General features: G+C 50.7%; 3 protein-coding genes across 3 annotated transcripts; all 3 read right to left on the bottom strand.

The window, feature by feature from the left end:
• On the bottom strand, window positions 1-2,732 carry P174DRAFT_372411 (putative phosphatidate cytidylyltransferase; the record flags this gene model as incomplete). The annotated part of the gene is made up of 2 exons (XM_024822429.1): window positions 1-2,099; window positions 2,159-2,732. 2 exons carry the CDS (start codon window positions 2,730-2,732, stop codon window positions 1-3), a joined length of 2,673 nt encoding a protein of 890 aa, XP_024681478.1.
• A 743-nt stretch (window positions 2,733-3,475) lies between these two features.
• Window positions 3,476-5,855, bottom strand: P174DRAFT_421914 (diphthine--ammonia ligase family protein; the record flags this gene model as incomplete). The annotated part of the gene is made up of 4 exons (XM_024824994.1): window positions 3,476-4,373; window positions 4,415-5,071; window positions 5,141-5,454; window positions 5,502-5,855. 4 exons carry the CDS (start codon window positions 5,853-5,855, stop codon window positions 3,476-3,478), a joined length of 2,223 nt encoding a protein of 740 aa, XP_024681477.1.
• Window positions 5,856-6,903: 1,048 nt separating this feature from the next.
• On the bottom strand, window positions 6,904-9,349 carry sebA (putative C2H2 transcription factor (Seb1)). The gene is made up of 3 exons (XM_024821357.1): window positions 9,071-9,349; window positions 8,393-9,003; window positions 6,904-8,319 (listed from the first exon to the last, which is right to left on the bottom strand). Exons 2-3 carry the CDS (start codon window positions 8,979-8,981, stop codon window positions 6,974-6,976), a joined length of 1,935 nt encoding a protein of 644 aa, XP_024681476.1. The 5' UTR covers window positions 8,982-9,003; window positions 9,071-9,349; the 3' UTR covers window positions 6,904-6,973.
• Between the last annotated feature and the right edge of the window lie 4,346 nt (window positions 9,350-13,695).

The raw sequence follows: 13,695 nt of genomic DNA, 5'->3' as shown, positions 1-13,695 counted from the left end.
TCATAGACCGAGCCCTCTGACCAGCAACCAGAGTATAATCGGCACAACCACATTATCATTGCATCCAGTGAGAATCGCTTCGGTTGCACTGGTCGCACCAGCGGCCAGAATGGCTTTGAGAACCGTAACCGGCCAGAAATACTGCCGTGGCGCATCCGATCCGTTCATGGGCCATTGTCCTACCGCGAGCCAGATGCACGCGAACAAAAGCCCAGAGAATACGGCGATAACAAAGGCCACACTGCCCTCGATGGATTTTCCGCCTCCCCAGAACCACTTGCGCCGCCCGAATCGCCGGCCGATCAATGAGGCGGCCGCGTCTCCCATGCCAACGCAGATCACACCGCTGACCATACTGACATCCCTTGAGCTGATATTCCATCCGCTCCAGGGACTATCTCCCGTCCGCGGGACATCAGCCAAGGAAAGCCATAGAGGAATGGCGCATCCGATGAGGAGAAAGATATGAGAGATGATAACGGGGCCCCGATGGTCACGGCCGTCGACATAGGGAGCCAGGAAATACGTCAATGGCCGGGATATCGGCGGAAGTTGCGAGGCTCGGAAGAGGTCTAGAAGGAGAAAGACCGCCAAGACTAATGCGAGAGCCAGAGCACAGAATGCCGGGTCGACATAGACCGTCGGGAGGAACATCAACACCATCATGCCGTGGAAGACTTTGCGTCTTGTGTCTACTTCCGCGACGGACCTGAGCTTGAAGACGACAACCATACCTGTCAGAAGCACAAGGATGCAATAAGCAGTGAGGACAAGGCGCGTATTGGCTTCGCCAAAAGTACTTTGACGAATGTGCTCAACCCAGCCGAACGAGCAATATGCGTCGAGGCCCTCCTCGTCCAAGCGCGCCGGTAGAGATATCCAGTGGTCTAGATTCCACATAACGACCCTGAACCTGAACCACGATATATTACCGAACAGATAGCCAAGGGCCCATCCAAACGGCTCTTCTCCACCTAACGCTTGTTCACTAACGTATTTTCGAATGGGACCGAGGATTATAACTAGTACAGCAGCGTACACGTAGAGAGCATAGAGCCACTTGCGTACTTGAGCCTGCGGTACAGTCATTGTGAGGAATGACGAGAGCCCAGGGGCCATTGATCGCTTCCGCCTGCCACTAGGGGTCGTCCGGACTCGCTCGGTGCGCACAACTTCCTCGAAAGTTGAGATGGTGTGCCGCCGGCGGTGTGTGGCAGGCATATGCCGCTCAAATATCTCCTCTGTGCTCACTTTGTCCACGGCGGAGATAGGTTCTTTGATCGCGACATTGTTCCGAGTTTCCTGCATAGTCTTGCGTGATTTGAGCGAACGGCCTGGTGAGTAATCGCTATCCGACACGGCATCTTCGGACGAAGCGGTCCGACTCAGCCTCTGGCAGACCTTGTGGTCGATCAAATTCAAGATATTCTTCGGTGACCGCGGTGACCGCCATGACCTGGGGGTTCGCCTGAATTTCCAGGTGGGAATTCTTGCCAGCACCACCTCCCATCGAAGGACATGCCGACAAGAGGCGAAAAGGCAGAGGCCACCGAGCCAGAGGAGTGCCTTGAGAATCTCTGCTTGTGGTGAGGCCGCAAATACAAACAAATTAATCAAAGCGGTCGCCAGGAGCTGCAGTTCCGCTGGAAGGATACTAGTAGTCAACAGGAAATCTAGAGTGGGTATCAATGCTTGGTGCAAAGGAAAAACAAGAGTCAATAGCTCCGAATTAAGGCCACGAAAAGAGAGAGGTGTAGGTGTTGAGCTGTCTGCGGACCAATGCTCCGAAACCAATATGGGTATCAAAGTAATGAACCAATGAGGAATGCTGTGACCATTAAACAAACCGTGCAGAGGAACGACCGGGGCGGGTAGCGACGAGAGGCTGAGGAGGATGTTGGGTAGTATTAACGGCGGTCTATGGTGTGATAAGGACAACGAGATGAAGATCGGTATCAAGATCGGATAGAGGAGAGGAGCAGGCTCAAATTTCGAAGGAACTGTGAAGGAAAATAGTTTGGAGAACCGTAGGCGTCGTGTCTGGTGTAGAGGATACACCGCATAGAGCGCAGTCACAACTAGAGTATGAGCAAGGAGCTCTGTCCCAAATCAGTAAGCCATACTTAGCACCGACACGAGACAAGAGTTATTCACAAACCTTTTCTCCACGTCCGCGCAAGCGCTCTGGTGTCGTCCTGCCATAAGACAACACCACCTACAGAGAGCAACAACGCAGTCTCTGAAAGCCTCCGGAATACCTCAATTCGAGCCTTTCTGCGGGCCTTGTCTCTCAGCTTGCGTACTTCGGCTTGTGCTTCGTCTCCCGAGCCCCTTCGCGAACTTCGCGACGAGGTCGACCGAGTGAATGATGGCCACGTCCGCAACGTCGGATACCACACGTCACTATCGTCCACGCCATTCCAGCTAGATCGAAGCCCTTTGCGTGGCCGTGGGGGAGGGGCTGGAAGTCCTTTTAAGAGACCCGTACTCTCATCGTCCGCTTCTGTCCCGCTATCGCTGGAGGTCTTGGCCCATTGTGACAAGTTCCGGGACGGTCGATCGCTGTGATCTGTCAACACCGACGGTGTCTCAGCACATTTCAGGCCCTTTCGGTGGTATGGATGGGGTGAACGAGATAATAGCCGGAGGGGATCAGCAGTAGGAATGTCTAAGTCGCTGACGTTTCGGCCGGGAATAAGTCCGCCTTCCTCCTCGCTCAGCTTGGAGGCCATGGCGCCATGAATGGTTTTCGGGAAGGTCTCTATAATAACAAATACGTCATGTCGGTTTCGGAGTGCGGAGAGGGGTTACTGTTGTAAATCAAATTAGCAAATGCGCCATCTCGATCAAAGAAGAGTATCGCTTCTTTTCACTCACGCAATTGCCAGAACCGACAGATTGGCTCGTAGCGACTGAAGCGAACGAAGCGGAGGGTTGTCGCTTGTTATCGAGTTTGGACGCAAAAGGCGGAAGAGTCTACTATTTATTCGCCTATCACATGCTTTCGACTTCGACGATGTTCTTACGGTACTAGTCTCAGTAGTAGCACCACTCGAAAAGTACCTAGCACCAGTAGACAGGAGGGAAAATTGTACCACGAGATCGGTGGCTAATTCATATTAAAAGTCATGTCGTCCAGTTTTCTACCTTGTTGAGTCCGAACCCCTGTCAGCGGTTACATCCAGTCAACTGCTAGATTAGGTACAGGCCTGCTGTTGGTGCGCCACGCGTTTGTCCCAACCATTCTTGGCCGCACAGAACGAATGGAAGCAGGGATGCAAAGATAGGTTCAAAAATGCGGCGCAGCCGTAGATTACCGTTTCTTACTACTGACGTCTGATCACGCTTATCTCGGGTTATTATGCCCAATCAGCCTTCAAGGGCGCTCAACGGCATCCATCATGTGTGGTTGTATGCATGTTTTCGTGAGACGTCATTTCCTCGATTGATACTTCATCAATAGACCAAAAGGTCTCTATGGCTCAAGGCTCTGGAAAATAATACCAGCTGCCAGCCTGCTTCCCCTGTGACCCCAAACCGACTTGCAGGGGACGACTTCCCCTGGCCAGTTATCCAGGGGGAACGCCCCTGTGGTATAGATCACTGCGTGCGTTAAGGCCGGGGTTACCGTGTGGGCGGCTAGAATTTGCTGCAATGATGACTTCAGATCGCTTTCTGACTTCTCCATGTCGATTTCGATAATAGTGTAGCCCGCTTTCTGTTCTGTGATTGTCTTGGTGGTGCGTCCTTGATCTATTTCTTCTGCGTTCAATTCCAGTCCATCGCAGTGGTAGCCCAGACCTTGCCATTCAATATCACTGGCGCGAGGTAGTTCTTCGACCTGGACGGCTAGGAAGGGAGGAATTACTCCGCTCGATCGCAGCACTTCGAAGTTCGGTATCGGGGCCGAGACCCTCGCCTTGGTGGTTTGCTCCTCTGCCCTGCGTCCGTATTTGATGTCCCACACATCGAACGTAGACTCTTCTTCGTCGACCGATTCATCGTCGCGTTGGCTGTTCATGGTCTCCCAGATGTGCCAGGCTACTCGAGCCTTAGCAGCGATGTTTTCTGCACCTGTTATAAATGCAACTGCTCCAAGCCACCAGTCGACCTGCATGGCTGCACCGATCCTCCACATATGCTGAAGAGACAACACCGCCCGTAGAGAGTAGCCCGAAAGCCAAGATTGTTCCACCGTAGGTGCGCTGTCACAGACCATTTGCATAGAGGCCGGCTCTAGAGGGATCTGTCCAGCAATGTATACTATACGCTCGGCTCCTCGCAGAGGAATAGACATGGCTTGCGAATACGGCCCAATGTTGGCCGGTGCCCAGTACGAACGAGACTGAACATGAAGGCCTTGCCGGGAATCTCTGTCTCCCAAATCAACTATGAATGAGACCATGACATTCACGCCTTCAGGGAGCTCATCTCCGCAGGCCACTGTGGCTCTTGCCGGGGGTTAGGTTTCTTGAAAAGCGAGACGTAAGTGTTGTTCATCGATGCAAAATCGGCCATGGAACGGAGCAGCACTGTAGCGAAGATAATATCCTCCGTCGACCGGGGTAGGTCAGTGGAAGACTGCAGTATCGTCCTGATCTTCCCGGCAATGGCTTTCATCTGTTCAGCGGCCTCGGTGCCTGCCTCGGGCGCTGTGATGTTGCAGATGTGCCATATCCCGCCGTTCCTCAATTGGCGAGGCTCGCACTCGATACGTCCAGCGCTGATGGATCCAGCCTGCGCTTCACCTCCGTAGCTCCCTGAAACCGACCGCACCTCATCCAGAACTCGAGCAAACGCCTCATCCAGCAGCATCGGCCGTCTCACTGACTGCGGCGTGATCCCATCTCCCTCCGCAGCCGTCTTAGGCACGCATCTCGCCCCTTTCAACCTCACATACCCAACGCCACCCTCACCCGTCCGCACCTCCGTCTCGCAAACCTCAATCCTCGATCTCCAAAGAAACCCGGGCCCATCGAGCGCCAAACTCTCATACTCCCCACCCTCCCCCAGCACTGCGCCCCGCAGATCCTCCGGCGCAGCAAACCGCCTCATCCCATTCACAATACGCCTCCGCAACGCCCCATCCGCCGACGACACATCCCCCACAGAAACCCCTCATCCAACCCCCAGAAGCAACCTTGATGATCCGCGCCTCACACCCGCAAGCAGCCATATCCTCCAGTAACCCGCATCGCCCACCACAGACGACACCGCCGAGACCGTGCTCCGCTCCGCAGGGGCAGGCAGAACGGGATACTGCCACAGCCAAGCAAGCGGCACGAGCCCCAGTCTCGACGCGACATTCTCGATCCTCGTCCGCTGGTACGTGGACAAGATGGCACCGGCCGAGACGGCGTTCGCTTCGGGATGAGCCGCCTGTATCCGTCGCAGGAGGGGAACAAGCGACTCCGTCTCGTCCTGCAGGTGCTGCTTGTTTTCCTCGGTCGAAGACTCAGGCTCGTCGGCCATTTGGTCTGCGGCGTTGTGCCGGTAGATACGGGATGTATCGACCGCGTCGCCGATGATGGGGCCCGGTAGAGCGGGATGCCCAGGGCGGCTTCGTAGAGCGGGATCACGCTGTGTCCGATGGTTTGGTACATGAAGCTGTCGATGTCTTCTTCTTCTTCTCCTCCTTCGTCTTCTTTCTCCTCCTTGGGATGTTCATGATTACCTTTGGCGGCGGTACTGGGCGCCTGTCTGGATGTAGATGGGTACAGATTCGCTAGAGCGACGACCTTGTGTCCGTTCCTGATGCAGTGTAGGATGGAGTAGAGCGAGTCTTTGCCGCCTGATATCAAGGCAATCACGTTTAGCTCTGGTGTTGCTTGGGGAGTCTGTGTTGGTGGCGACATTGTCGCTGGAGGTTGTCCCGCTTTGCTTTGTAGCGCAAGTGAGGGGCGCATCCAAAAGAGCACCCTCCTTTTGTCTTTACGTCGTCATCAGACGTGCTCCTTCTGATTTGAAACGTGTTATTCAGTGCGGGGAATATGAGGTGGTGAAGGGAGCGCCGACTACTTCCAACCAGAGCGCTAGAATTGAAGTGCCGCATTTTGCAAATTTTGAAAAACTGGATCTACGAGAGGTAAACATGGGAGTTGCCCGATCTCAGGTGTTGACCATACAACAATTGACGCCCACACAACAATGTTTATGAAGGTTAAATAATAAATGTCAACCTTGGCAATATGACCTCTAATTTTCTCTTTGCTGGAGTACTGTCTCAGTTTAAGGCAGGGGATTCTTTCACCAATTCTTCAGATTACCACTAGGTCTACCACTACAAATGGTATGCGCAACATATTAGTCCATAGGGGAATAATGCAAGGTATAAATAAGTTCAGTAACAGCGAGGGAGATAATACAAACAAGGGGTATGAGATGGGTGATGAGAAATGACTGCTAAAGGCAGATTAGATGGTACATGTGGCCAGCACAGTAATGAAGGGGGAGAAACGAAAGCATGTGGAAAAAGATATTACATCGAATAAGTCACAAAGAATGCAAGATGAAAGAACAGCATATGAAAAAGATGAACAGGCGAAAGCTGGAAAGGCTGTGGGCCTCCAATGTTTCGCAGTGAAGAATCAATAAAAAGACAGAGAAGGAGAAAGGTGAGAAAAACGAATAGTGCCCAAGTCAACCGTCCGCGCCAGAAAATGATAGGTATCGTCATGCGCTCTATTGATTTTGGTCCAGTACCCTGGACTCCCAAGTGCGCCCAAGCTCGATTGCTGTCCAGGCAGCCCAAAGCCTCCGTCCTTGTAAGAGCAAGGAGCTCGTATGCCTGGAACCTTCCCCCTCTTATAAACCACCGATGCAAACAGCCCTGACGCCAATCCAAGGAAATGACCAAGCCAGATCCACCAAGCCCGGATGTGGAAGAATGATTAGGAAAGTATATTAAGTATTAGGAGAGCTCCTGGTCTCATCGCATCATTATAGAGCTTCTAGTAGTCTCGCGAACGGAAGTTCAGACGTGGTCCTCCCGTCGGCGCTTCTTGGCAGGCCGCCCACCGACGGACGACGTGTCTGAAATAGTTCCGTCAGATGACTCGCTCGTTGTCGACTTGCTCGTCGCGGCGTTGGCGGCCTCGTACAGAGCGAGGCCCAGAGCCCGCGGCTCAGGCTCATCGAACGCGGGTTGGGTGTTCGAGCTGTTTGTGTCGATAACGCCCATCACAATGGAACCACCGCCATGAGTCCTGGCATGCTGAGCAAGGTTGTCGCTGCGGGAGAACTTCTTGCCGCACTCATGGCATTCAAACGGCTTGTCCTGAGTGTGAAGCGAGCGGTAATGACGCTTGAGATGCTCCTGACGGCGGAAACGACGAGAGCAGAGCGAGCAGACAAAGGTCTTCGAGGGGTCGTCGGTCAAGGATTGCTTGCGACCACGACGGTTGACTGAGACAGGAGCAGCCGGGGACTCAGAGCTGGATGTATTGGCGGTTGAGTTCTGACGCGAAGAGGCAGTCGACTGCTGGATTGTGGAAGTCGTCTCAGAGTGACCAGAGCGGCTGGTGGCGGAAGCCTGAGTCTTCTTGGCAAGGCTATCCGAGCTGCTCTCCGACGTGCTGGCCCTCTTAAGCGACCTGCGAGAGGTAGCTCTCTTCTTCGAGCTCATTTCCTCAGTGTTCTGTGTAACATCACCTTCGGCTGCGAGAAGATCACAGGACTCCACGGAAGGAAGACCGGATTGGGCAAAGGCCTCGTGGTCGTCCAAATCTTCCAAGCTGCGTTCACTCAAGAACTCGTCTTCATCAAGGAGGTATGTTCCCAGACGTTGCCGCTTATCTCCCAGGAAGTAGGTGTTTCCAATGGGGTGGAAGTCGACGAGCTTGTTGGCAAACTCGTCCTCCGAATCAAGGTCGGAGAAACTGTCGAAAGTGGGCAATGAACCGAGGGGATCCTCGGAGGAGCTGGAGAATGAAGGCGACAAGCCCTCGTGAACCGGCAATGTCACAGTTGCGCTGCCCAAAACAACCTTAGGTTCCTCCTCATTGCAGGAAAGAGTAGGCAATGGCGGTAGCTCTGCAGGTGCTCCGACTGACGACTCGACGGTAAGCTGTCGAGGATCGCAGAAGTCGGATCCAGAGGGCTCAACTGAGAGAATTGACTGAGAATGAGAGATGAACGTTGACGAGTCCGGAGAGGGCGATGGAGAAAGGGATGGGCAGGACCCATGAGCCGATAGGAGATCTGAGCTCTGGCTGGCGGTGAGGGATGGAGGTTGGATAAACACTGGAACGGGTTCAGTTAGCCCCTGCTTAGCCCTAGATTCTTCCCAAACACAGTCCCCGCAACATGATCTTTCAACACCTGCTTTCAATGTACAAAAAGTTTAAAAAGGGAGCAAAACACTAGACTCAACACCAGAAAATGTTTAACTCACCAGGTGTCAAAGGAGGCGAGTCAGACCGCGACCAGCCCGTGTTGGCCAGGAGCTCACAGTGAACATCGCTCTCGCAACCCTCCTTCACCCCTTCCACCTTCTCAAATGAGAAGAAGCAATCGTTGATCGGGGTATGAAGAGAGCCATTGCTGGACGGGGGGCTGCTGATGGTGCTTCCAGATGTGGACAGAGGTGGGGTCGAAGGGAACCCATAGAAGTCATTGCTGACGAATCTCGTGTCCAGAGGCATGAGAACTGGGGAGTCCTGCTGCACGATGATGGTAGGCTTGAGGTGAGTTGGCTGTGGGGAGGCAATGGGAGTCATGCTCAGGGCACCTCGAAAGGCATTGGTTGTGGCCATCTGATGCATGTTCAACATAGGTTGAGCAGCGTAGACGGGCTGTTGTTCTGGCATGCTATGCTGTTGTTGTGCTTGTTGCTGTGGGAAAGGCGGCACTTGTCCATAGTACTGCATCTCAGACGGGTGACTGGTGAAATGTTGCTGCCGCGATTGCGACTCTGTTGGGTAGTATGCAAATGATGGCTGTCCCTGCACTGGGGTCTGTGCCATAGTGTATGTTGCGTCCATTGTTGCGGGTTACTGTGTCTGACTTTGGACAGGTGTTAGTTATTATACCGCAAGTCAGGTATCAGTGGTGAGTCAGGAAAGCCACGAACAGATGATGAAGTCGACCAGGACTCAGAGTAGATGAAGCTCTGATCCTTGCCTTGCTGTTTGCTGATTATGCTATACGTATAATTGACCTGTATGTGTCCTCCAGTGCGTTGTTGGCGATGTCGCAGCTCGATGAAGAGTGACGAATATTAGGCGACAATACTGGAGATGAATGAGTGTATATCGAGGGAGTGTCTCTTCTTTTGAATGAAGGAATGGACTGGAGGGATCGACAGTTGGATCTTCCTTGCCAGCCTTGGATACTGATGTTATATCCAATGTAGACGAGTGTCTGAAGTCTGTTAAAGAAAGACAGGGACCTCTTTTTCGATACGAGCCAAACCACAAGATCTATCTGTATGATTTGGAACGCTCTCGATCAAGGCACCGGGAGACAGATAAATGACACGGGAACAGAAAGAGAGATATAGGAAAGGGAAAAAAAGAAGGCAAAAGGTTAAGTAGTAAAGGAAAGATAAAAAGGAATGGCACGAAGAGAATTAAGACAGAACCTAGAAAGGGAAAAAGTAAAAAATAGTTCAGAAATCCATAGAGAATAAGAAGAAGATCAATGCAATGGAGACTAAGCTAGAGTACAGTACAGAGAGGAAACTGAAAGTCGCGGGGAAATAACGAGAGACAGGCCAGGCCGATAACTATGGGACGAGGAGCGACGGCTAGAAGGGGTGGGCAGCAGAGTGGGCACTGGGCAGTGGATAAACTGAGCGACTGATCTGCCTGTGCTACAGCTTCGTAGCGCAATTGGTAGTGGCTTCTTAGTCGTACTTTTAGTTCTAGTATTAAAGTACTTAGTTTCTGTCTGGAGGTGGTGCACATGTGGGAGCAGTGGCTTGTACTGAGGTGGTGCCAGAAAAAATAATCCTATCTTAATAATTTATTAGCAGTGCTACATAGAAAATAAAATGAAATATATTAAAACAAAATAAAAGCAATTTTAAAATACTGTACCATTATTAGATATTATTATTATTATTAGCAGTATTTTTATCCCACCCTCCCACTCCAAAGTTCCACCACTCCTGATAAAATACCCAGGAGATATGGTGTCATAACGGGACGTGAACCAGACTCTTTAAATGATTCTAAATTTTGTTCCTACGCAGGAAGTATGCGGTATGCGTGAACCATTAACAAGGGTACCTGATCCAGTATTATTATTAGGTCGGGAGGGTACCGTGCTGGTTTCCAAACTTTTCTCGCCTTCGGTTGCAACTCTACAATCTGGGGCTGGAGATATGCACGTCGCAGCCTACAGAAGGTCAGAAATGCAAAACTCACTTTTCCTTCAGATAAAATGTCTACGGACCAGTTACAATTGAAACCTCAGAAGCGGAGACCCGTGGGAGGTGGGACTGGTTCTTCCCATATAGGTAGGTAGGCAGATAGTCTGAGGGTTTTCGCAAGAGTCTTTTCGTCCTCGCCATCGCGACGGGAAAAGATAATGATAGTTCGCCATCTCCAACTGACCCAGATACTAAGTTGCAATACAAAATGTTGTGCTCTTCCTCAATTCGGACACTGATCTGTAAGATCAACTACCCTAGACAGACTGGTCGGAGAGTCAGCGACGGATCCCGGTCTGTAGACCTGTACTAAAGAGCAATCTGCCCCACCAACTTCGGCCGGGGAACCCAAAAAGGTCTTAGTGAGTGGCGCTCAAGAGCACGAGTAGGAAACATTAGCTGGATTTGGGCCAGTCCCAGGCCCCGTTGCGAATGGAAAGTTGGCTTCGAGATATTAGTACGTAGTTAGATTGTTACAGGAGATACATGGTACTAGAAGCAGAATTGAGAGAGGTGGAAACGAGGGTGTATCCTACCGGGAAATGCGGAGACTTCTTACTTGCTGTCTTTCCACCAAGAGATGGACGCCTTGTCTCACCGTACACAACAGCCAACAGAAGGGGCGATAAATACAGTTAGTGGTCGGCAAATACCGCAGCGGCGCAGCACTGTCTGAGGGCAGTGGAGGGACCTAACCTATGGGACTTGAAATGTTGACGAACGCCGTTGTCACCGTGATAGTCTTGTCTCATGTAGAAGTATCTGATGGAGATCAATGATTGGCGTGATCAGAAAAATTGGACTGTGAATTGCCACTGTCCCCGAGACCTCAGCTTCAATGACAGTAGAGAGATACGCAGTACTACTGATGGGATTGGAAATGCTCATATTGTCTCTCTCTCACTCCCAAAATAGTTGCCTCCAGTAAAGAACGATAATTCGGTTCTCCTTCAAGCCAGCTGACGCGCACATGCCGATACAATCATTTCTACGCCCACCTCTGAGGAATAACGTTTTCAGCTTCATGTGGTTTTTTCTGCAAGAACTGACTTTGAAGGTCCCATTTGCCATCCTTAGCCTCGTTTTAACAGAGCACGCATCAACTTCAGCTTATCACTGGACTATTTCCCATGGGTTTGGTGACTGGGAGCGCTGGGGTGCAGCCAGTCACAGAAATCCTGGGAGGATGGGTTAAGTGGGGGCGCTCTTCCTCATGCGCAACTTTGCAGGAACTAAAAGGTGATGTGGCAGATTGGCGGAGTGGCAGTAACTCTTTTTGACGCCGCCCTGATACTGGTTAGCTAGAATGCTAGATAGAAAGATAGTAGTAGTGATAACCAAGGCTTTACCTAAATTGTTCAGGGTGGTCCATCCCACAGATTTGAGCCGGCCAACCTATCAGGAGATGGCGTGGTTCCTTTTCCACTTCGATTCAACCAGAAGTTGGCGAGACTAAGTGCGCTCGAGCTGCATTGAAAGCCAATAGACTCTGCCCGTGATGGGAAGAATTGACTCGCCCGGCTAAGCTAGACGGCCCCGCTGGCATATCCCGTCCGCCATTTGGGGAACTCCGTCATTCCAATCAAAGAGACAAAACAATCCACAAGCAGATCAAATGATGAAAAATGGTAAGTTGATAGTGTTCAGAGAACAGTAGATCAGCATTGCAAAGTTTCAACGGGATCAGCAAGTGGTTAGTTTGACGCTGTTACATAAGGGCAAGTCATCATCAAGCCAGTCGCTAATCAGCATCAATTCCCCGTGTGCAACAGCAATCTGCCAATCTAAATTTCGGAGCTCTGCTCTGATTGGTTCAAATTGTGATCACGTCGCTCAGGACTTTCCTTGGGTTTCGGGAACGAACAATTGCGCAGTCTGCTTCCCGAATGACATGAACCCAATTTACGTCAGTAATATAAAATGTACTCTACCTTAAGAGGCATGATTGATTATTTAGAGCAGTAGTGAAACAGTAGCGAACAGGGTCCACTGCCGCGGAGGTGATGGGATGTTCTTCCAGACCGACATTCATATCATTATATTTGCTCTGTCTCTGAGAGAGGCAGGAGGCATGTATGATTGTGTGTACATGCATTCAAACTACGTCAATATGCAATCCATATTTCACATGCCGCAGTCAGATCCCGAATTGTTTAGGAAGGAATACTACTGAGATCATCCTGAAACACCACGGTCAATAATTACTTTTATTTAATGGAGAACATGTAGATAGGCACTGGTGTGCATCTTATTATATGCTAGCCAAGGAATAGTCCGCCAAAGTATTGAACCTACTGCGCTACGTTTTCTCCGTATGGTAAGAATTGTCGGTTGTCGACCACTCTCGAGATTGATTTTCTGGGGAAAGAGAGAACTAGAAGGCCGGACAAAAACTTTCTTTTGGAGTCTGAAATTTGAGAGGTGGTGATAGGCAGGTAGACACATTAGTTGTAATTGTAAGGTGGTACATCATGTGAACAAAGAGCTGCCTCGGAAGTGGAGTGCTTGGGCCTCAGGCACTGTTAGCCTAAGTTTGGGATTCGACCTGTTCAACGGTAGATGGATCAAGTTTGGTCGGGCTACTGCAGGAACAAATGCGGAGAGGCCTTGGAAAGAAAAACATACATATGTCAACCCTTGCTTGACCAGATGCAAGCTCTTGCTTTGTTCTGTGATATCTATACATGGGTGACTAAGGTATGTATAGTAACATAAGTACTTATCCACTCATACTCTTTGTCTGTATGTACCTCTCTAGATGTAGATCAAAATGTGACTGTCAAATCAATGATCTCTGCTAAGCTGCCTCATTATTCCAAATCCTTCTCGTGATTGACCCCGCGCATCTAAAGAGACTGTCTTCGGTACCGCGACACTGCCGCGAAACGCTTGATGTTTGCTTCCTTATCAAATACAGCCACTATCTAGCCACCGGTATTGAATGTGGAATCTGAAAGTTGATACATAAAAGATCCGCATTCACCGCCTCCACCTTAGAGAGCTGTCATGGACTCATGATAAACGCAACTGAAACATGATGGGCGCAGGATTAGTGTTTAGGGCTCGGATGATGAAATGATTTGCAGTGCAGAGCAAAGTGACAGGACAGAACCACCAAGCAAGGGACTCCAGAAGAGCTGTCATATCTTGATGCCGAAACTGACATATATTTTGGATCCAGTGAGGAATGCAAAGCCAACAAATCGCAAACCCACCATTTGCCACCCGAGACAGTACAGACTATTACTCCGTAGGGGAGTCCCACATGCCTCTTCTCCAAGGGTACCTGACATATCTGGGTAACACAAATGAAAGTGCTGGGC

This window comes from Aspergillus novofumigatus (genome assembly GCF_002847465.1).
Source record: "Aspergillus novofumigatus IBT 16806 chromosome Unknown P174scaffold_5, whole genome shotgun sequence".
Taxonomy (NCBI): Eukaryota; Fungi; Ascomycota; class Eurotiomycetes; order Eurotiales; family Aspergillaceae; genus Aspergillus; species Aspergillus novofumigatus.
The sequence above is the reverse complement of the archived record's forward strand: the minus strand, read 5'-3'. Positions and strand labels throughout refer to the sequence as shown.